General features: G+C 39.4%; 2 protein-coding genes across 4 annotated transcripts in view; one reads left to right on the plus strand and one right to left on the minus strand.

Moving 5' to 3' along the window:
* Positions 1–6,836, plus strand: part of tiam1b (TIAM Rac1 associated GEF 1b) — a 47,160-nt gene extending 40,324 nt beyond the window's left edge. For all 3 annotated transcript variants that reach the window (XM_053239838.1, XM_026943514.3, XM_053239837.1), the window contains 9 exons: positions 115–223; positions 998–1,177; positions 1,352–1,470; positions 1,589–1,697; positions 2,112–2,170; positions 2,360–2,465; positions 3,252–3,339; positions 5,763–5,935; positions 6,028–6,836. In XM_053239838.1, coding sequence (XP_053095813.1) covers positions 115–223; positions 998–1,177; positions 1,352–1,470; positions 1,589–1,697; positions 2,112–2,170; positions 2,360–2,465; positions 3,252–3,339; positions 5,763–5,935; positions 6,028–6,515 — 1,431 coding nt within the window. In that variant the 3' untranslated portion in view covers positions 6,516–6,836. The remainder of the gene's footprint in view (positions 1–114; positions 224–997; positions 1,178–1,351; positions 1,471–1,588; positions 1,698–2,111; positions 2,171–2,359; positions 2,466–3,251; positions 3,340–5,762; positions 5,936–6,027) is intronic.
* Positions 6,837–13,020: 6,184 nt separating this feature from the next.
* On the minus strand, positions 13,021–14,955 carry LOC113544627 (uncharacterized). Its single transcript, XM_026943536.3, has 3 exons — positions 14,933–14,955; positions 14,285–14,382; positions 13,021–13,848 (listed from the first exon to the last, which is right to left on the minus strand). The coding sequence occupies exons 1-3, from the start codon at positions 14,933–14,935 to the stop codon at positions 13,266–13,268; spliced, it is 684 nt and encodes a 227-aa protein (XP_026799337.3). The 5' UTR covers positions 14,936–14,955; the 3' UTR covers positions 13,021–13,265.
* Positions 14,956–22,453: the final 7,498 nt, after the last annotated feature.

Raw genomic sequence — 22,453 nt, forward strand, 5'->3', positions numbered from 1 at the left:
ACCTTGTATCACAACCGTTCTTGGTAGGACCCGAGTGTACAGTATATAACCTCTTCTCTCTCTCTCTCTCTCTCTCTCTCTCTCTCTCTGTCACTCTGTCTCTCATTCTTCCAGAAAGTACTCTTCTCTCTCGGCGGTTCGTTCCTTTATTACGCCGATCGCTTTAAGATCTACAGCGCTTTCTGTGCAAGTCACACTAAAGTCCCCAAAGTCCTGGTGAAAGGTAATACCTCTCAGTTTTTCTCTCTGTCTTATTCTACATCGTTCTACTAAAGACTGCCAAGACCATATAGATAGATACCACTTTTTTTCTGTGTACATAATTTGACAGCGTGGTTTTTTTCAGTATAACAGAAAATAGAAACACTCACACTCAATGGGCCTCATTTATCAATCTAACAATTTAGCAAGTTTTGCTAACACTGATTTTCTTCATAATAATTACCAGTCCAAAGACCCCCCCCCCCCCCCCCCCCCCCCGACACACACACACACACACACACACACACACACACACACAAGCACTCAACCCGATGCCCCCTCCTTTTATAGGGCGCCAGTACTTTTGTCCTACTCGAATGGCTAGTCTTATTTGTGTTAATTTATGGATTTGTGTTTTCTTTCGAGTCATTAAGATAAAATGACTGAGTTTCAAAAAGGTTTCACTAGATTTATGTTTACTTGTAATAAATAAGTGATTTTATGCGATTTGCGTATAAAATCGCAGCACCTCATCACTAGTGATATGATTTGCATTAGTGAGTTCTTCAAGTGTAAATTTACAAAAAAAAAATTTACACAAACTCAGGCGCGAACACACAATATGAGCCTTTTTCCAAACTGGATTTTAATGAATGCCACATTTCTTGTGTAAATGTCCTGCAAATTGTTTATGAATACATTAATTCGTATCTAAGTTTAATAAACGAAGCCTGGTGTGTGGCAAGTTGATCTCCTAATTGTGTGTGTGTGTGTGTGTTTGTGTGTGTGTGTCCAGCAAAGACGGACCCAGACTTTAAGGCGTTTCTGGATGAGAGGAACCCGAAGCAGCAGCACTCGTCCACACTCGAGTCATATCTGATTAAACCCATCCAGAGAGTGCTGAAGTACCCGTTGCTGCTGCGTGAGCTTTACACACTCACTGACCCCGACAGCGAGGAGCACTACCATCTGGACGGTAACTGTGTGTGTGTGTGTGTGTGTGTGTGTGTAAGAGAGAGAGAGAGAGAGAGAGCAAAAGAGAGAGAGGTATTATGAGATACATTTGTTGTCAGATGCTGAAATCTGTAAACGTGTTTGTGTGTGTGGTGTGTGTGTGTGTGTGTGTGTGTGTGTGTGTGTGTGTATGCAGTGGCAGTGAAGGCCATGAATAAAGTAGCCAGCCACATTAACGAGATGCAGAAGCTCCATGAGGAATTTGGTGCTGTGTTTGACCAGCTCATCGCAGAACAGACCGGCAACAAGAAAGAGGTGTGTGTGTGTGTGTGTGTGTGTGTGAGAGAGAGAGAGAGAGATAACTCACAGGAACTCACACCTCACACACACATAGTGTTACTGAAAAAGATGAGTAACTAGACTGTGATTGCAGGTAGCTGATCTTTCAATGGGAGACCTGCTGCTACACACCACTCTGATTTGGCTCAATCCTCCGTCCTCACTGGGAAAGTGGAAGAAGGAGCCTCAACTCGCCACCTTCGGTACATCACACACCCCTGCTCTGATGATCGGTGTACTTTTTATCCGTTTATAGCTACATTTAACATTGTGGAACATCTGCAAAACAAGTTAGTTGTTGTTACTCTGGGTTACAGTTTGCAAATTGCTGTGCTTTAACAACAGTAAAGCACTTCGGGGAGTGCTCTCATAGGAAAATAATCAACTCTGCTTTGCGTAGGGCCGCAACACACTCCCCCAAGGTTGATTATTTTCCTATAACAGCACGCCCCCAAGTGTGTTGTTATTTATTTACACACTGTTGCATTCTGTTGCAATCACACACAACTAGAATGATGTAAAAAAAAAAAAAGAATATTTGTATATCTGCTACTTCCTGTAACATTCTGCTCCTCGATCCTTTCATTAGTGGTGTTTCATTGTCTTCTTGCTTTCAGTGTTTAAAACGGCCGTTGTTTTTGTCTGTAAAGACGGCTCCAAACAAAAGAGGAAAATGGTGAGTCATTCCCTTGTCTCTCTATCTCTTTCTCTCTGTCCTTTTCTCCCAGCTTCATCCCGCTCTTTCAGTCTGACACATAATAATAATAATAATAATACAAATTATGAGGGGTGCCTCACACACAATGTTATCTATCTGTCTATCTATCTGTCTGTCTATCTATCTATCTATCTATCTATCTATCAGGGTGGATCACAACGTGCATCAGTATCAGGTGAAGACAGAGACCCGTTCCGTTTCCGTCACATGATCTCCACCGATGCCCTTCAAGTTCGAACCCTGACTGGTGCAGGTAACACTCTGCGACCACACTGCTCACACACACACACACACACACACGCACAAACACACACACGTGTACCACACGTAAGTACAGTGCAGTTTCCAGAGGAACAAGACAAAACTGCAAAGTAAATTGTCCTGTTTTTCTGGAAGTTTTTGTGTGCTTCACTTAATTTTACTGCTTACACTACAAATTCCTTAAGTATATGTACACCACTCACCAGTCACTTTATTAGGAACACCTGTACATCTGCTCAACCATGCAATTAGCCAATCATGTGGTTAGAAAAAAAAAATGTGATCTCAGTGACCGTGACATGATGATTGTTGGTGGCAGATGAGCTGGTTTGAGTATTTCAGAAACTGCTGATCTCCTGGGATTTTCACACACAGCAGTCTCTAGAGTTTAAACAGAATGGTGCGGAAAACAGAAAACATCCAGTGTTCGGGAGTTCTGCGTGTAGGAAACGCCTTGTACATGAGAGAGGTCAGAGGAAAATGGCCAGACTGGTTTGAGCTGGCAGGAAGGCTACAGCAACTCAAATAACCACTCTTTACAACAGCGGTGAGCAGAAAAGCATGTCAGAGCACACACCATGTCAAACCTGAGATCACATTTTTTTCCCCCATTCTGATGTTTGATGTGAATATTAACACAAGCTGTTGACCTGTTTTTGCATTATTTTATGAATTGTGCTGACTGGCTGAGTGGATAATTGCATGAATGAGCAGGTGAATAGGTGTTCCTATTAAAGTGGTGGGTGAGTGTGTGGCATAGTGTGTATTTGCCTTGCAGATGGTGACAGTGCTGCAGTGTGTGAGATCATCCATGTGAAATCTGAGTCGGAAGGAAGGCCAGAGAGAGTGTTTCACCTGTGCTGCAGGTCAGACCACTGGTGACTGACACACACCTTGTGCTCACAAATGACAAAAAAAAACAACACACAAACACACCTACTTACATTAAAGTATATTAGGTGGTAGGCTGAGTCTCGCTATTTGTTTTCGAGTTGATCAATCCCTGACTTGGATTTGCTTCTGAGTCACAGTTGATGAAGGACTTTCTGTTTCTCTGGAGACTTTGTGTACTGTGCGCAGTATTTGCTATAACTTCTGTTTATTTTTACTATTGTTTTGTGCTGCTTTGACAAATCTGCTTTCTCTTGGAAGTTCTGTGCCAAGGAACGATGATAGGAACGTTTTCAAGCATTGACCCACAGCTTGTATTCTGTGCACCTCATGGCCTTTAACTCCCTCCCTCACTCACTCACTCACTCACTCACTCATGTGTACTACAAATCTGCTACTAAACTGCTAAACTGTTCTGATGGTTGACTTGATTATTTAATATTCAGGCTGACTGCATCATCTACTGATTGATTCATTCTGTTGGCAATCTAGGTGCCTGAGGTTGGAAGATGTATGTCAAATGCCATAAATGAAAATGCAGTGCATTCCAGGAATTTTGAATGACACCCCCTACATTCAGCAGAAATGTTGATTACAGAGAGTTCTTGTTGAAATTGATCCACCAGCTGTTTTATGGGATTATACCAGCAATTTGAAATATTTCCCAGCTAAAGATGTTACACCCACTGACCTGGAGTTAGTACAGCTGTCATTCATTCATTCATTCTTCTTCCAATTTTCCTGGTAGGGGTTGCAGTGGCACTAGGCTGAGAAGGCCACATACAGGTCTAGTCTGTCAATCATATGCCTGCTACCCAACAGGTATTGCACCAGACCCCCAGCTTTCTTCTTGCAGGTGGTGAGCCCACAAGATGGCGCCATGTCACCATTTCAGGTTGAACCTGACCAGGTTACATGGGTGGCCCAGTCACCAGGCAGTCACCTGTGGGCACTACCCCAGGCCTGGCTCAAGGGGTGGGTCCTGGTATCCCTAATCCAGGCATGTTTCACTTAGTCTGTTTTGTACCTTTCATGGAGGTCTTTAGGATTGCTTTTTGTCAGACATCTCCCCTTATATAGATTCAGCAAGGGTTGCCCTACAGGGAGCATTAAGCCCCTGGTCACATAGCCCTGAGGTATACCAGCCCCAGGAAGCTTGCAACTTGCAGGTTGAAACATGTAGGTACTTTGTGCGAAGCAGAAAATCTCAGTGAAAACCGAGGCAAGCTTCTTTGCAAGTGCCAGGTGAGATTCCAGCTGGATCCTTGGTTTTGAATAGCCTGAGAACATCTTTTTTTCTTAATTATGATGGGGGTCATAGAGCAGATTATAGTGCAGTCTGTGCAGCACTCACTGAGAAAGTTGAGGCTGTTAATTTTTGTAAATTCTTTGATTGAAATGGTTTAAGCAACTGTTCTTTGTATCTTCTGGTGTTTTAATGATTTGAAAACTCTACAACTGAACAGTTTTGGTTATTGAAACACTGAGATAATCTGTCCTTACACCTGGCTTTTTGCTAACCTGATTTTGTTGTTAGGTTCTGTTTCAAATCCGCCTGATGATCTTTGCCTGTTGTTGATCCTCAACACATCTTGGATGAGACAGTGAGTGGATGGAGTGGATGAGTCCACATAGTCACAAGCAGCTTGTAATGATTCCCAGTCTGTGATGCTCAACCAGTTTTGGAGCATCCTAACTTTGTCAAATGGCCACATTTTGGCTGTAGTCCTGGTTGGTTTGACTCTTCGTCTGTTTATATTTGGATGCAGTCTGTGTCAGTGCATAGTCAGATTTGTTGAGGGTAGCACAAAGGAAGGAACAGAAGTAGTATAAAATGTTCTCCTAAAGCCTTTGGTAGCAGATCATTTGGATTTGAGTAGGTTATGGTTTTGAAGACAGAAAGGAAAATTAGCCATAAATTACAAATTAAAGTTTGGTTGTTGGATATCAGTGGTTATATCTGTTCAGCCAATCACATGGTTGATTGCAGAGGAATGTTCGGTAGAAATGAGATGAAAATTTGGGCAAGTCTGTGCCCTATTGGTGTAGTGATATGAGTGTCCCAGTTATTGGTTCTGTGTTGCAAGCTGACTCTGATAAAATTAACCTGATAAGTCCACTGCTGTCAAGTCTCACAGAAAGAAAGAGCTGTGGTAGTAATTATTAATGCATATTCCTCAGAAGAACTGAATTTAGGTCTCATCAGGAGACTACAGGAATTTGGCACCTACCAATTTAGTGCCTGTTTAATGTTGGGAAATTGGATCCTTAAAGCATCTTAGCACAAAATTTATGAGGTACCGGAGTGTTGTAAATGTGGTCTTTACATTTTAAGACTCTGATTAAAAGTGAACTGTGGTCTGAATCTTCCTGCTTTTTGCTTGTGCCATCTCTTTAGTTCTCCCGAAAGCAAGAAGGACTTCCTGAAGACAGTGCACTCCATTTTAAGAGACAAACAGAGACGGCAGCTGTTGAAGACAGAAAGTCTTCCTCCCAGCCAGCAGTACGTGCCATTTGGAGGGAAGCGTCTTTGCGCTCTGAAAGGAGCTAGGCCCACTATGAACCGAGCAGGTACACACACTCTTGCTAATCTCACCTGGTAGAATCACTCATAGATTCACCTGCTAAAATTACCTGCTAACATGCTTTGCATTTGTGTGCAGCCTCTGCTCCAACACGTACTTTGGGTCGGCGCAAGCTAGTGCGAAACCGCTTTACCATTGACACGGACATTGTGTTCGACACTGACGCCGACGCTGACTCACCAGACTCCCAGACCTCCCTGCAGCCAGGCGACACAGACCGCTGGGTGGAGGAGCAGTTTGACCTGCAGCGCTATGAGGAGCAAGAGCAAACAAAAGAGACAGATTTACTGAGCGATGAGGATGGGGATGGCGATGATGAAGACCTCAGCCAGGAGCTAGAAGGACCCGTTTCGGCCATGTCACTGGAGGATGAAGAAGAGGAAACTAAACCTGAAGGCAAAAACTGCAAATCCCAGCATGCTTTGAGGCTGTCCCATCTTGGGAAGCAGTGTGCCATGTCCGTGGCCAGCGTAGATGAGCATTCGGTTATTGCCGATGAGGATGTGTGGGTGCGACGGGAGATGAGCAGTACTGACAGCGATACACAGAATGAGTCACAGAGCTGAAGACTAGCCAACATTTCAGAATTACATGACAATAGAGTTTAGCTCTAACACCATATAGTAATAGAGAGCTCACGTAAGGACTGATGAGTGGAATTCGAAGAGAAAAAAGAGCCAGAAATGTAACGACCAGACTTTAGATACTTTAAAGGAATGACAATGAATACCTTGGGCAAGTGCTAATCCCTATTGAGCAGCACAGTCTTACTCTTGTGCTGCAAGTGCACACTTACGTTACTCTTTCTAGGGGAAAGTCAAACGAAGGCATGTTGAAAACAGGGCCAGAGTGCAAAAGCACTGCAGAGATCCTCTCCAGCACCACAAGTATAGGTGATAGGTCTAATACATAAACTCTCTTAACTAGCACTTTGGACGTAAGATTACTTCACCTGTGTCAAGATATTTTCAGTTATTTCAGGCGTCTTCTTTAAATTTACACCACCCAAATGGTAGGTGAGATTATTTGCCTTGAATTTTTCCCAGATGGAACATGAATATCTAGCCAACATCAGCTTGATGTGTGAAATGTACTATAACAAAACGTACAACCATAAACACTGTGTCAACATAAAGTGTGTGCGACACTGGCCAGTTAATAACATGTTTTTCCCAGTGGATTGACTACTGATTGACTGTAGGTGTGTAGGAATTGACTGTAGGAATGTACGTGCATGGTGCGCTGTGATGGACTGACATCCCATGTAGGGTGTATTCCCATCTCGCACCAAGGGTTCCTGGGTTACGCTCTGCGACCCTGATCAGGATATGAAAGATAATAATAATAATATTGCATTCCATTTATATGGAATTGGAGGACTGCCAGAGTGTTTTTTTCTCCTTTGGGATTAGCAGAGGATTCCCATTTGCTTGCTCCCTTAGCAAGTACCAATAGCAAAGTCGTCCCCTTGTGTCCATGTCCACATATCTCCAGGCTATAAAATGCCCCTGCTACATCATGTGCATACTCTGGCCATCCTCTCAATGCAGGTGACCCAGGTTGCCTTGTGGTCCAGAACAAAATGAAGTAGAACAGTAACCTTGGTTCTGCAACAGACCTCAGAATTTTAAAAGGTGATGAAAGGATTACAGCGTATTCTCAGCATCTTGACTCCTCTTCCTCAACTCCTCCACAAGAGGAGAAGGGAAAGAGAATGAGCTTGATGTAGCAGGGAACCTTTACAGGCTGCACACTTGAGGTCATTGTCATAAGGGCATGACTTTGCTCTTGGTACTGGACAAATACGAATACTTGACTAGCTCCAAGGGTAGCTACTCTGGTAGTCCTTTCAGTCTTAAAACCTTGGTTACACACATAACCTTCCATTCTACTTCCTTTCAGTACAGACCACCAGGTCTGTTATGTTTGGAACTAATCTCAAAATCTTAAGACGTCCATAAAGCAATAGTATTTACAATGTTAACAAAAATCAACTGATTTTCAGCAGTATATTCAACATCTTAAATCCAATTCCTTAACTCTTTGACAAGATAAGTAGGGGAAAGAGGATGAGGTCACGGTCAGAGGTGACGACTAACATGCTATTAGTACTCATTAAGGAAGTGAGCAAATGGGAATACTCCACTAGTTCCAAAGGAAACTGCCTATCAGTCCAGAACGAAAGGCGGTGCAACTGGGTTCTTTTTCAATTTTTTTTCCCAAAATCATTTTAAATAAGAGGCAGTTGTAACAAATGAATTCATTGTGTTTGGTGGTACCATTGAAGAGCACTTCTAGGGGGCAAGTACACTGGTCACTGATGTGTGATTGCCTGGAGGAAGGAGATGATAAAAAAAAAAAAAAAAAAACAGTGTTGTGATGTCTTCCTTATTAGCGAATAAGACGCATGTTACCAGAATCAGAAAGAATCGTTTACGTTTTGAGGAATAGTTATTAGGAACAACACTATTTTTGAACGCTGAATTTGTGCTGGATTGTTTCTGAATTGTCAGAAATACGGTGGCATTGAGACGTGAAAAGTCCAAAAGTTCGTTATATCATAATTCTTACTTGGGAAATTTTGAGGTATATGACCTCAGAGGTAGTTTTTCCACGTATATGATTTGCTAATTTCAGCAAAGCCTGAAAAATAAAAAAATCTGAATCAGTTCAGTGGTCAATGATGTACAGTAATGCTACAGTCACACAATCGTATGTCGTATGTCACAGGATGCTGTGATAATACACACATTCATCCGTGTTTTTTCCACTACAGGCTGTGGATGTATCCCGGGTGTGTGTGCTGTGCTCTGTCATACACTCAGTGGTTTATTCAGTATATTTATTTAGTTATTCATTTTGCACAATCCTGGGGCTAGCTACACAAGTCAGACTGCCAAATCGCTCCCACGTCCCAGTTTCTCCACTTTCGTTTTTTTTATTCTATTTGTTCCTTTCATTTCAAGCACCTATTGCTTTATATTTATTGTGTCAATCTATAGTCATGATTAGCCTTCTAAATATTATACTAATTTTAATAATATGTACAGACATGTTTTAGTAAGAGCAGTGTTTTTTTTTTTTAAGTTGTACATATTTGCTTTTTTTTTCTTTTTTTCACATTTATAAGGAAGCGATCAGGTTTGAAACATTTGTACATATATACATATACAGTATATACATAAGTACACAAATACACGTAAGGTAAAGGTGTAGGGGATCTTAATACGATTATGTAGCATTTTTGCAGTTTGTCAACAAAATGTCCCGAATCAAGACTGGATAAATTTACGGTATGATAATCATCCAAACGAATGCGTCGCAGTATCCACTTCCAACGTCAAATTTTCAAAGAAAACAACATATAAAACCTATTTTAACTCGCTGATGCACGGAAAAGGCATATTTTTATATGTTAGATTTCTGCTAGCTAGAAATGCTCCAAAATACAATTTTTATGCTATGATATGCAGTCTAGGAGACGTGACCTAAACAGCACAAATTTTACGTTAGCCTGTAGGCGTACTATAGCAGGCTGTGCCCTTGTTTAGTTAAAATTTTAATTTCATGAACAGCCGCAGAGACCCAAGAGTAAAAATATCACTCGAATACGAACTTTATTTTACAGTGGTAATACATTTTCATAACAATTTCATGGTCAGTACGGACATTTTTGCGTTCGATTTACTAACCCAGTGCGACGCTGTGCTAATATACAGTACATGACGATGTTATAAAAACAAACCCTACAAACGTTAGGTGTAGCAGTCTGGTAAAACCCTTCACATGGTGAAATTTTGCCATGTCCTCATAAAGCTGTAGCATTTTTAAAAACTGAACAAAGAGAAAAGTACATGTAAACATTTCATTCTGGCTGCAGCACAGGAGCATCGCGGACATTTTGACAGTTGGTATCTGATGGATTAGGCTTATGTTTCTATGCCACATGGATATCCAGCAACTTGATCAAAGCGTGACATTCACCATGTGAATGCGTGAGTCACGCTTAGCTAGTGAGGTTTTAGACGTCTTTAGGCAGACTGACTGTTAAGAAAAGGCAAGGTTAGAAGGTAAATTGTATTTTTGTTTTTATAAATTTGACATGTTATAGGCAGAAAAACAGTTTTGGTTGGTGATTGGTCAAAAACTTTTTTTATTTATTAATTTTTTTTTTTTGGACCAAATGTTTTGGCTATAGCGAACACTGACAGGTTTTCCAGACTGTTAAGCATATCATAACAGACATATCAAACAACCAAAATGTTTCAAAAACATTTCACTAACCTCAGTTGTTGGGTCAATTTCTAATTTCTAAGACCTTTGGGTTAAATCCTTTTTTTTTTTTTTTTTAAAGCATGTAAAATGCTGACATTTGAAGCACAGCGGCCCTTCAGGGCTTGAGCTTGACATCTTACTTAACATTGACTCATTTATTTGATGAATCTTTCAGCAAAAGAAATTAATCCAAGCTGAGGGTTAAGGGTCTTGCTTAAGGTTCAACTTCCGCCATTTTGGTCAATAAACAGTTTATATCCCATTATAGTAAAGTAAAATAAATTCGTCCCCCTGCACCTTTAGATGTTGGAGAAAGGCTTTTGAATATTAACATTAATTGTCATCTGTTTACATGTTTAATTATTCCATCATTATTTATCAGGAGAGTCAAGTGTGTGTTATTTTGTTTGATCCTGAATAATGCTTTGTTTAACACTATAAATCCTGTTTTACTTGAATTTTTCATTGTCGGCAAAAGCAATAGTGGTTTTTAAGTGATAACAGCTGTTTTTTTTTTAAACCTGATTTCATTACACACTCCATGACAAAGTGTTTCTGCAAAGCTCATCCTGTGTGAGTGCAGGATTTCCTCGATAAAACCAAGATAATTTGATTAAACAGTTGGACTGGCTTCTGCTTAGCTGGAATACAAAAACTGCACCCAAAAACTGTCCCTTTGAGGATAAAGCTGGCTTTACACTACGATATTCCAGCACTCTTCTAAGATTGTCACACTGTACGAGAAGATCCTACTAAAATCATTACGAGAAGATCCTGCTAAAATCATTACGAGAAGATCCTGCCAAAATCATTACGAGAAGATCCTGCTAAAATCATAACGAGAAGATCCTACTAAAATCATTACGAGAAGATCCTGCTAAAATCTTTTTTATATAACAGACTGTGAGATTCCACGTGTACTCCATGTCGGCTTATATAAAGAAGATCCTCTAACTTTACGTTATGCTTACGTCATCGATTACGTCACTGCTGAGCCGAACTCACAGCCAAAGAAATCTTTTACGATGTGTCATTTTCTTTATCTGAAACTGCAAAACCAGGCTGCCAGTGTAAAGCCGACTTTAAGTCTTTCCCTAACCCGATATTCTTAATCCCACACTTCCGTTTCATTCTTGCTAAGAAACCGGAAAACCTTGGATGCATTGCTTAAAAAAACTTCTTGTACTGTCATATTAATTAGCTAGCTGGCTAGCATGGCTTGATAACTAGCTAGCATGCTAAATATCTAACTTGCTAACAAGCTAGCAGAGACAAATCAGCACTCATTTCTGGATAGAGTTGGAATAATATAACCCTGAAGACAGACAATCAAATGATATATCTTTTTTTTTTTTTTTTTTTTTTTTTTTTTTTTTTTTTTTAATTTGAACCATTTGAAAAAGGGAAACATTATAAGAGTGCAATGCCTTCTGGGTAAGTTGGGCGTCTTCATCTAACGCTGATCTTATAATGCTGAGGGGACTCGAGCAAGAGGTCAGGGGAAAAAAGGATTAATGTTAATTAGTCATTTTTAATTATTAATCCCACCCTTGATTATTTATTTTATCTGGAATAAATCTAAACAAACAGATTCATTGTGCTTATCTTCCTTTTTCGTTTCTACCGTTTTCTTTTCCATGGTGAGAAATTCCAAATGTGCTGAATGCAATCAAATCCAAGCAAAATGCAAAGTGGAAAAAAATATTTTAGATGGACGTATTGTGGAATATTACTTATAAAATATACCCATTGTGCTACAGAGGTCATTTTTATTTTGTAATTAGAGCAGTGTATTGATATTATATCAAATAAATTTGTTTCGTAAATATCCGCAAACTGTTCAAGTATGCTTATTTTTTTTCCTTTTTCGTTTTCCAGCAAACTGATTAGATTTTTTTCAAGTGCTGTAGTGACTTTAATATGACTGTGGTGATATCTCAAGGTAAAGTGTTATAGTTTTTTGTAGTTTCATGTTTTTAGTAATGTTTGAAGTTATTTATCTGAAACGTGCGCACACTTTACTTGAGTTTAAATACAAAATGTACTTTACACACATATTTTTGCAAATGTAATATCACTGGGACAGAAATGGCACCCGAGCGTGAAGTCAGGCGCGAGACAATATTAGCCGTTGTGTGTTTTCTAAAAGCTGTGAAAAAGGACTGATTAAACGCTTCCATCTTTATTGATAAATGCAAAAAAAAAAGGGAATTAAACCAATCAAGAACATGTTTAAGCAGATAGACAGCAACACCCAACTAACATTTGTGACTAATTCTTCTTTAGAAGTCATTTTATTAATTGATCTTTTCCAGTTAAAGTTAAAAATATAATAAAGTTAAAACAAAAACTCTACAACCCTTCTATGAACTGTGGCAAACACTTAATTTCCCCATTTTCTCTTGTGTGAACGCTGTGTCTCGCTCCTATTTTCACACACACACACACACACATACACACACACACACACACATGCACCGTAAGCAGTGTTATGATAAGTGTAACTTTTGTGGTCACGTCAAAACAATCAACCACATGAACACTCAACTTTACAAGACAGCAATGTCCTTGTGCCCATAATAGGAATACAAAAGAAACAGAGATATTTTTGAAATTAAATTAAATTAAATACTAGCTCACATAACTAGCTGCGTTTAATTCTGCATGTAATAGTATACAGTAACACTGTTGTCTACTGGGTGAAGTGTGGAAGTGCAGCATGTGAGCGTCTTCTCCAGCACTACTCGAAGTGCATCTTCATCCAAACATATAATACATTTAAAAGAAGAAGAAGAAAAGGAAACATTTTCAAGATGCTGTCATTAAAAAGCATTATAATGTTGTGTTGCAGAGAATAAAGGAGGCTGATTAAATGCTGATCTTTATTGATAAATGTGAAAGCAGGAAACAGTTTTAGCAAAAGTTATTTTTTAATAGTTAACATTTCTGGCTAATTTTTTTTGTCCTTTTATGCAGTTGAAAGGCAGTTATTTGATAAAGTTGCCATGGAAAGCACATTACGATATAGCTTAGCCATGAGGCTAATTCCGCACGCACTTTTGTTTAACTTGATTTTTGTCAACGCAGGGGATGCATTCATTTGCTTCACAGCGATAGACTGGAATGATATTATTTATATTCCTTATATTCTCTTCCCAAGCAGGCTTACCTACATCCTGCTCCCAAACCTGTCTAAAAACAAATGCTTTTGGACCTTTGCGGTTTTGGAACATGCTAAGCGCTGGGATGATGCTGTAGCGTCCGTTAGGTGTTGAGCAGGTTTTCACACAGGGGGAGTTCAGGGTGAAGAAAACCGTGCAGCCATTTGGATCTGAATTCAGGAGGGTTTGCATGAGCGGGTCAAAGCGAGATAATGTTTTGGACATGGAATGAATCAGCAACAGATACTCAGAGTGGTAGTTGTTCTGTGTTCCAGGGATTTGTTTTGGTCTGGCACCAATCAGCTGTTTGCCCTTGTAAATTCGATCAGCAACAGCCATGTCATCTTTCACCTTCTGTGCATCGTTATCATTTGGGAGGAAGTTCTGGTCAAGAGCAGCATGTTGATCACAAAATCTAACTGGGACATTAATGCCCAGAGCATACTGATTATTAACTCCATATCTAAAACATGAAAAAAGAGACACAATAAAATAGATACATGAGTCTCACATGTGTCTCAAAAACATCCATAAACTACACTCTTCAGGGGTTCACTGGATAATTAAGTTTCTTAGCTTCAAAAAGGCTCTAACTGGAGAGGGAAACACCTTGTTGGTTCTACTTAGACCTTTAAAGCATACTTTTAAGTTTGCAGCTAAATATTGTTATGCATTGGTCAGTCTAGCAGTAGGTATAAGCATATATAGTATATGCTTTATTTATTTAAATAGATAATCCACTCTTAGATAACTGTACATAACTACTAGATACTAACTATCTAGTTATGCATTTAGTTTTGCCAGTTATTTTGTATTTTAAAAAAGGTTCATGTCATCATTCCACCATAACCTTAGTTAATATTAATCAGCTCTAAAGACAAAACATAAAAGCATCTTACTTATTATGAAGGTGGTTGATGATGTTTTGGAGATTTTTAACCCCCAAAGCTGGATGGAGCAGAAAGAGCAGGAAGAATCCCAGCGCTCCAGAACAAACCTGATCAAAACACACACCAGACATTACCAGCTATAAGAACACTGCTGGTCTACAGTGGTGCTGAAATCCATTTGAATTGAAACCACATTTGATTTGAAAAATACTTTCACAATTTTCATTAAATTTGTGCGTAGTCGAAATAAGCAATTTAATCCATATATAAAATCACAGTGACTCATTCCCAACCACCACATTTTAAAGCTTATAAATCAAGGTTCATATTAGTCAGTCTTCTTATTTATATGTAAATTTACACAAACTATGGAGCTCTAGTGAACCCTAGAACCCTATGAACCCTAGAAAGTGATTAAACATAATCAGATTTGTTTAAAATATTCATTAGCAACAAAAACCACTGTATTAAATAAAGAAGATAAGAAGAAAAAGTCCAGGGGCTGAAGTGTACTTTAGTAATAAATGAACAGGTAGCAAAAATTTTAATGCAGCACACAAAAAATCCTTAAGAGCAGGATTAAATCTAATTACTCTGGGCTAAAACCGGCCACTTGCAGCATCCTGTATTTAACAGACTCTTGAACACAGAACTCACCATCTTGTCTCTTGTTCAGAACTGCAGAAGTAAGAGCAAGGATGCACGCGTGAGTCTTTCTTAACAGAAACTACTGCTCGTGACTCCACCTCCTTTTCAGAGAAAACACTTTTTTCATCATATCAGCAAATCGGTGTTATGCTCGGTGTTATAATATTGCTGATGCAGTATTATGTGTAAATTTACAGTGCTTGACCTTGTCCTTAGTTTGCAGTGTTACAACCTGGAACTGAAATTGGGATTAAATGTCATGAATCTACACAAAAAAGGCCTTAATTCTGAAGTGTGGAAAAGTTAATATAATTAGCAAAATAATTCATGAACTTAAAATGTTAAAAAGTTGTGATCGCATAAATAATGAAATCTGTAAATTAATTCTTGCGCAACCAGTTACAATCAGAAGTCGCATAATTAGTTGAACCTGTGTGCAATTAAAGTGTCTCATGATCTCAGTATAAATACAGTTCCTGTTTCTGGAAGTCAGAGTTTGCTAGAGAACATTTCATCCAAGGAGACGTAGAATACATTTATTACTGATTTTCATGCATATAGATGATTTGTAATTTTGTTTTGTTGCTCATTAATTTATTGTCTAATATTAAAAAAAGAAGAAAGACCTTTAGACTTTCTTGCTGTTATAATCTGCTCAACAGAAGTCTTCTAGTCTAGTTTTCATTTAGGTTTTGTTGCTGTTTTAGTTGGTTATTTAGTAAGTAAGAAATAAAACACAATTTATCATGTTGTTATAGAAAAATAATCAATGATGAAATGTTGATAGAGAGGATTTAGATTTTTCTACAGGTCCCTTTGTTACACGACGTGATCCTACTGCTGAGATAAATTCTATGAGATGTTCTCTGTATATTTCTGATCATGAACTGTCCGATAATGATGATTAATGGTGTGAAAAATGTTGAACATGTACAAACAATACAGGCAGTTGTTGTACAATTTAAGGTGGATTTATGACCAAAAACCTAGCAGGAGACTCCATAGCCCAATATCATGACATCACATCTCTTCTCCTGGTCCCTGTGACTGTGAGAGGGAAGGAGGTGAAAGCTGTGTTGGACTTCACATTGATGCAGGAGGGATTATGAAGACAGCTAGGAGCGGATGCTCCGACAACACTCCACAGAAATTCATCATGGCCAATGGAAAAATTCACCTAAACCATCTAAAGTCTTTAGTCATCTAAAGACAAGAGGGCGATCCTATTCACTTGGCATGGCAGAGAATATCAGGTTGACACATATATTATGCAAGACACTCACCTAGCTTTCCCACTCATAGCAGGCTTGGACTTCCTGGGATCAACAGGGGTCATTCTAGACATAGGAGCAGGTTGCTATGGAATGAAAACAGAGAGAGGATACATATAACAGGTGCTCCTCCTCGACACCGTGCTACTGTGAGTCTCTACTGTAAGTCTACCTTACCTTCTACACCTTTGTTCACTTTGTCTTACTTTTATCACCACTGATCTTGGGACTCTGGTAACCAAGAGGCTCTAAGGTAGCTGATAACGAACTGGCCCTGCACCACCTCCAGTGTCCTGGGTTGAACAGCTGTGCAAAAACACAAAATCATAACTCAAGATGACATCCCAATCAAATGCAGAATATTAAAAAGAAAATTGAAGATCGGGTGGACAAGGTGCCCCAAGATAACATCATTGAGCCCTCTTTCTCTCCATGGTCCTCCCCCGTGGTCCTCATGCCAAAACCTGATGGAACACACAGGTTCAATGTGGACTACAGGAGGTTGAACAGCAAAACCATCCCAGATGCTTATCTCGTGTCCTTCATACAAGACATCCTCAAATCAATGGAAGGCGTCTCCTGGTTCAGCATATTTGATTTGCAATCTGGGTACTGGCAGGTGGAAATGGATAAGAAGAGTAAGGAAAAGACAGCATTTATTACTTCAAGGGGACTATATCAATTCAAGTCTTTGCCTTATGGTCTCCGAAATGCTGCAGCCACATTCTGGAGGCTCATGGTGAAAGTCCTGGGTGATCTGAGGGGAAAAGTATGCTTCGTCCATCTAGATGGAATCATTATATACTCTCATTCCAGCGAACACCACTTGGAACACCTAAACGCTGTCTTACACCTCACACAAGCTAACCTAATGCTAAACGTGAAGAAATGTGACTTCGTCAAAGCACAGCTGAAGTTTTTAGTGCACATTGTCTCTGGGATGGGGGTAGAGATCGACCCAGAAAAAACCCAAGATATCACCGATTTCCCTCCTACAACAGACCTAAGAGTGCTGCAATGCTTCCTCGGGTTGGCTGGGTGGTATCACAAATGCATTCCCCATGTTGCGGACCTCAAAGCTCCCTTAAACTAACTAAAAACAAAAAGAAAGAATGTTAAATGGGGATGGACACCTGAATGCCAAGCCAGCAAGGATGCTCTCAAAAAGACTCAGAAAGCCCAAACTCTCGCAACCCTTCCAAGTTTGATTGGGAGCCATCCTTAATCAGCATTCTACAGAAGTAGAGAAGGTGATAGTGTACACTTCTAGGACATTGCGGGGAGCTGAGCTAAATTATTCTACATCCAAATAGGAGTGTTTAGAGGTGGTATGGACTATGGAAAAATGACAAACTACCTGGAAGGGACTGAGTGGAAGTATTTACGGATCATGCTGCTCTGGCCTGGGCTTTCAATTGTCCCAAGACCACCTCGCATCTGACCCGCTGGACACTAAGATTGCAACAGTTTTCCTTCAAGGTCCTGCATCAGAAGGGATGTCTTAACCTAGGCTCCGATGCCTTATCCAGAGCCTACGAGCTCCTGAAGATAGACACCATACACTGTCTAACCATCAAGCCCCCAATATTTCATCAGATGTACAAAATATCTAGGCAGAAATTTCACAAGCTCAACTCAATGACATTACCATAACTCACCTGCAGTCTGAAAACAAACCCTGTAAAGTCCAAGACCAACAGATCACTTTTGAGGACTTCCAGGGGGTGCTGCATTTTAAAGTTCCCCTGAGGAATAAAGAAGAGAAATATCAGTTTGTGGTACCACAATCATTAATAAGGGCTTTCTGCATTACGTTCATGACAATCCTCTAGGGGGAACATCTAGGGAAGTTAAGGACACTGCTGAGGATGCTGGAGGTGACCTGGTGGCTCAACGTCCACAGAGATGTCTGAGGGTATGTCAAATGCTGTACCATCTGCCAGAAATATAAACCAGACAACTCCAAACCCAGTGGTCTTCTACAGAGCACAAAGTCACAGAACCAGGACATACTCTGGGGATTGATTTGATGGGGCCTCTCCCTACTAGTAAAAAACAGAACACATGCCTGTAGGTTATGATGAATGATTTCACCAGATGGGTTGAAATGTTCCCCTTGAGAGTAGCAAGACACCTTGAATTGTGAAACTCCTCAGAAAAGAATTCTTCACACTGTGGGGTGTTATATATTTGAAGACCAGAGGACCACAATTCATCTCCGTTATCCTTTCTGACATATGCAAATCTTGGGGAATAATTCAAAAGCTCACCACAAGTTACCACCCACAGACAAACCTAACTGAAAGAATAAACAGGACATTAAAAACCATGATTGCATCATTTATCGGAGCTCATCATCATACCTGGGACCTGTGCCTTCCTGAGTTGCAGAACTTATGATGGGTAAACTGATCAAGGGACCATTGGAAAGACTGATAAAAAGACCACCCTCACCAGATAATCACAAATCTTGTAAGGCTTTTGACTAGCAGTAGGCATCAAAATATAACTATTGCTATTGCTAGAGTGTAACTGTGTATCTCTAGTGTTACAACCTGGAAATGAAATGGACATTTTTTTATTCATTTAATTTATACATTATGTGTTATACATTAAGTGTTTAGCTACACCAGTTGTTTTGTCTTCTGTTTTTAAGTTCATTCTGCAATAACCTTAAAAACCAGACACTAGACACATCCTGTATTTAACAGACTCTTGTGCCCACAACGTTCACACTTAATTCAAACAACTTATCTATAATTTTCTCAGAAACTGAAGAGGAAGTTCAGACTGAGGACGTGCACTTGAGCATTTCTCAACAGAAACTACTGTTTGCAAAGGATTTGAGCAAATTTATACTGAGAAGCAATTCTGTGTTGAAATTTCGCAATTCTAAAAAATGGCATGTGTAGATTTACAGATGTTCACTCCTCCTTAAACTTCCGCATGAAATGAAATGGACTTAAATCAAATTGAATGTAGACAGAGTAGCCCAGAATATTGATGTTGGGGGAAAAAATAGTAAAATTATTTACAAAATTTGTAAAATTATTTAAAAAGACTGAGCATTGACAAATAGTAGCCATTAACTTTTTGGAAACTTTTTATGTTCATCAATCCCCAGGCTTTCTAACTCTGCAGACATCTTGGGGGTCGACCCCCACTACAGGAAGCAGGACAGGATCTGGATGTGTGCAGTGGAATTCCTTGATTAAATCAGGGTCCAGAATGTGTTTAGCTGGAACCCAGCTTCTTGTTTTTGGACTATAACCTTAGCAGTCTATCAGATATTCCAGATGACCTCTACATCATCTTGAGTCCAGGAGAGTTTGCATTGTGTAGGTGGGGGAATGGTTGTGAAGCCATTGGAGGGAGGGTAGCATGATGATCCATGATGAAGTCCACTGCTATATCTGACCAGGGCCTTTGTGGTACAGGTAAAGGCATGACTTTCCTGCAGGGAGAGATCGAGGTGATTTATTTGTAGCTCATGTGCTACAAGAGTTTATACTCAAGACATGAGCAATGTCCAATGTCCAATGGGCCATCAGTATTTTTGTGCTATAGTATTTGAATAGTGTGAAAATGCCTAGATATTCAATGACAACAACAATAATGTTAAAACACACTAGAAACCTATTTCGCACTTGTAGTGGAACATACACTTTACCCTCTGGATGGTTTATTTATTGAATCTGTTTCTTGTGCATGTCATATGGCACAAACTCCCTGATGATGGGAGCTAGAATGCAGGATTCCACAATGGAGCTTCCTTCCATCATTAGCAAGTTCCCTCATGTAGTCTTGAAAGAAAGTCAGTTTTCCCGTTCTTGGACCGTGGATGAAAGCTGATAGTGATAATAGTCATCAGTGTACACATGCTTGTCCGGAATACTGTGGAACACATGACTAATGAATATCCGGATTGCAGGGGGGCGTTTACCAGTCCATAAGGCATTACAAGATACTCACAGAGTTAGAGCTCAGGCAAGTTAGAGACTTGTAAAGCCCAAACTAGATCTGAGAGCGGAAACTCCTGGATTGGTGCTTATCAATAAACAAAAATCTTCAAACATTCAACATTACATTTCTCCCAACAAGACAATGCAACTAAACTGTTTTAGTTAGTGTAGTTCTAAGCTGGTTTACGATTAAACTACTATTCATTTAGCATTTGTTGCTCTTTTAGTTGATTGTTTATACACTATTATACTCCATGTTGTGCTGCTATAGGAAAATAATCATAATCGGGGTTGTAACAGTCACTCTGCTTCATCACACCACCCTGTCACTGATTATTTTTCTACAACAGCATGATACAGAGTGTTTTATTCCACTGTTATGGCAGCAATTCACAAGCATTTTTTTTTATTATTTAAAGATAGTCACATCACATTTTTTATCCATTCATGGGTGAAATGAATACAATGGTGGGAATAAGTTTTATGCCTCATCAGACTTAAATAAATAAATGCATTTCCTATGCCCAACAGTAGATGGTGCGATTTAGTAAGACTAGCTACCGGTATTTCAAACAAGATGTTACAGATCCTTTCAACTGGAATGAAGTGGGCTTCTGCATGTACTTTACCATAATAACAGCTCAGACGTCTGCTCAAAAAGTTACTGGATTTGTCGTTAGGGACTTTTTGGAAAAAAAATTACTGAATTCGTCTAAAAATTTGCCAAATCTAGTGACTGCCAGGAAGCTGTGAAATAAAGTCTATGAACAAAGTCTATGAAATAAAATCTATGAACCTAAATACATTTATGAAAATGATCCAGCTTTTCAAATATTAGGCTCATTATGTAAATTTGTACAATATTATTTTGTGAGAGAACTTTTCATTCCTGAACAGAACAAATTAGGTCCAAGTTTATGTTATTTATGTGACGTGTTTTTGAGTTATTAAGAGTTATTAAAGTCATAAAGTGGCCAGTAAAGTAGTTCCATAAACTATAATTTTGAATATTTTAACAATGAAAGCAATTTGACTTTACAGAATTCACACGCAAACAACATGCAGGTGTGGAGTGATCCAGAAGGTGGTGGTGTTTGACATTTGACATTAAAACCATGTGTGTGTCTGTGTGTGTGTGTGTGTGTGTGTGTGCGCGTGTGTGTGTGCTGCTAATATCTAGTTAGACTGAGAAGCCTGAGTAAAACATGAGCTTGCCCTAGCACACACAGTCTTTCAAAGCATTAATACACACTTTACCACAAGTCTATTAAATTCTTGATTCTCAGCTGGTCAGAAGGTGTTGATTAATTTTCTATATCAGCAGCTCTGACAGTAGTGCAGCTGCAAAATCACATTATATTAATGCGATCGTTCCAACACCTTATCATTTCTACAGTAACAAACGTGTGTAATCATTGACATGGTGAAGGTTTCGGTAAGGAGGCATTTATTTAACATTTATGGAAGGAGTCTCCAGTGTCAGCACTTTGTAACAGTCAGAGGTAAAGCTGTAAAGTTTTCTGACAATGATTGATAACACACACACACACACACACACACACAATGCACAATAACTCACTAACATACACACGGTCAGACATAGTAACACACACACACTAATACTCTATAAAACACTAATACACACTAACACATTCTAACAGACACAGGAATACACATTAGCACACTCTAATACACACAGTAATACACAGTAACACACACAGACTAAAGTTCTATAAAACACTAATACACACTAACACACTCCTAACATACACAACACTACACATTAACACATACAGAAATAAGTCTATAAAAACCACTAACACACACACACACACACACACACACACACACACACAAAACATACTAAGGCACACATTATATATAACACTCTAACACACACACAAACATTTTGTTTTTTGGATTGGGAGTAGGGGTTTTTGCAGCAGATGAGGAAGAGAGCTTTGTGTGTGTGTGTGTGTGTGTGTGTGTGTGTGTTTACATATGAAACTCAGGCACCCAGTGACGTTGCTGTAGTCAGACAGGTTGGACGGGTTTGTGGGTTTCTGTCAACACACACTGGTTGTCGTATCCTAGTTCATCTCTTAGGATTTGACAGCAACACAACTGTTACATTGAATTTATAATCCACAATTTTTTCCCAAAATCCTAAATTTCCTCCTAGTGAGGATCAGAATGAGGATAAACAATCCTGCTGGCACGGCATCCCAAATGTCTCCAGCACCAGCACGTCCTGAAGTGTGTTATTCCTCTTCCACCACAACAAATTTCCAATGCTT

This window comes from Pangasianodon hypophthalmus, chromosome 14 (assembly GCF_027358585.1).
Source record: "Pangasianodon hypophthalmus isolate fPanHyp1 chromosome 14, fPanHyp1.pri, whole genome shotgun sequence".
Classification (NCBI taxonomy): Eukaryota; Metazoa; Chordata; class Actinopteri; order Siluriformes; family Pangasiidae; genus Pangasianodon; species Pangasianodon hypophthalmus.

What these genes read in the sequence shown, in the direction of transcription:
- LOC113544627 (XM_026943536.3), bottom strand. An exon ending in ATCAACCACCTTCATAATAA is followed by an intron (nt 13,849 to 14,284) that starts GTAAGATGCTTT and finishes TTCATGTTTTAG; the next exon opens with ATATGGAGTTAATAATCAGT.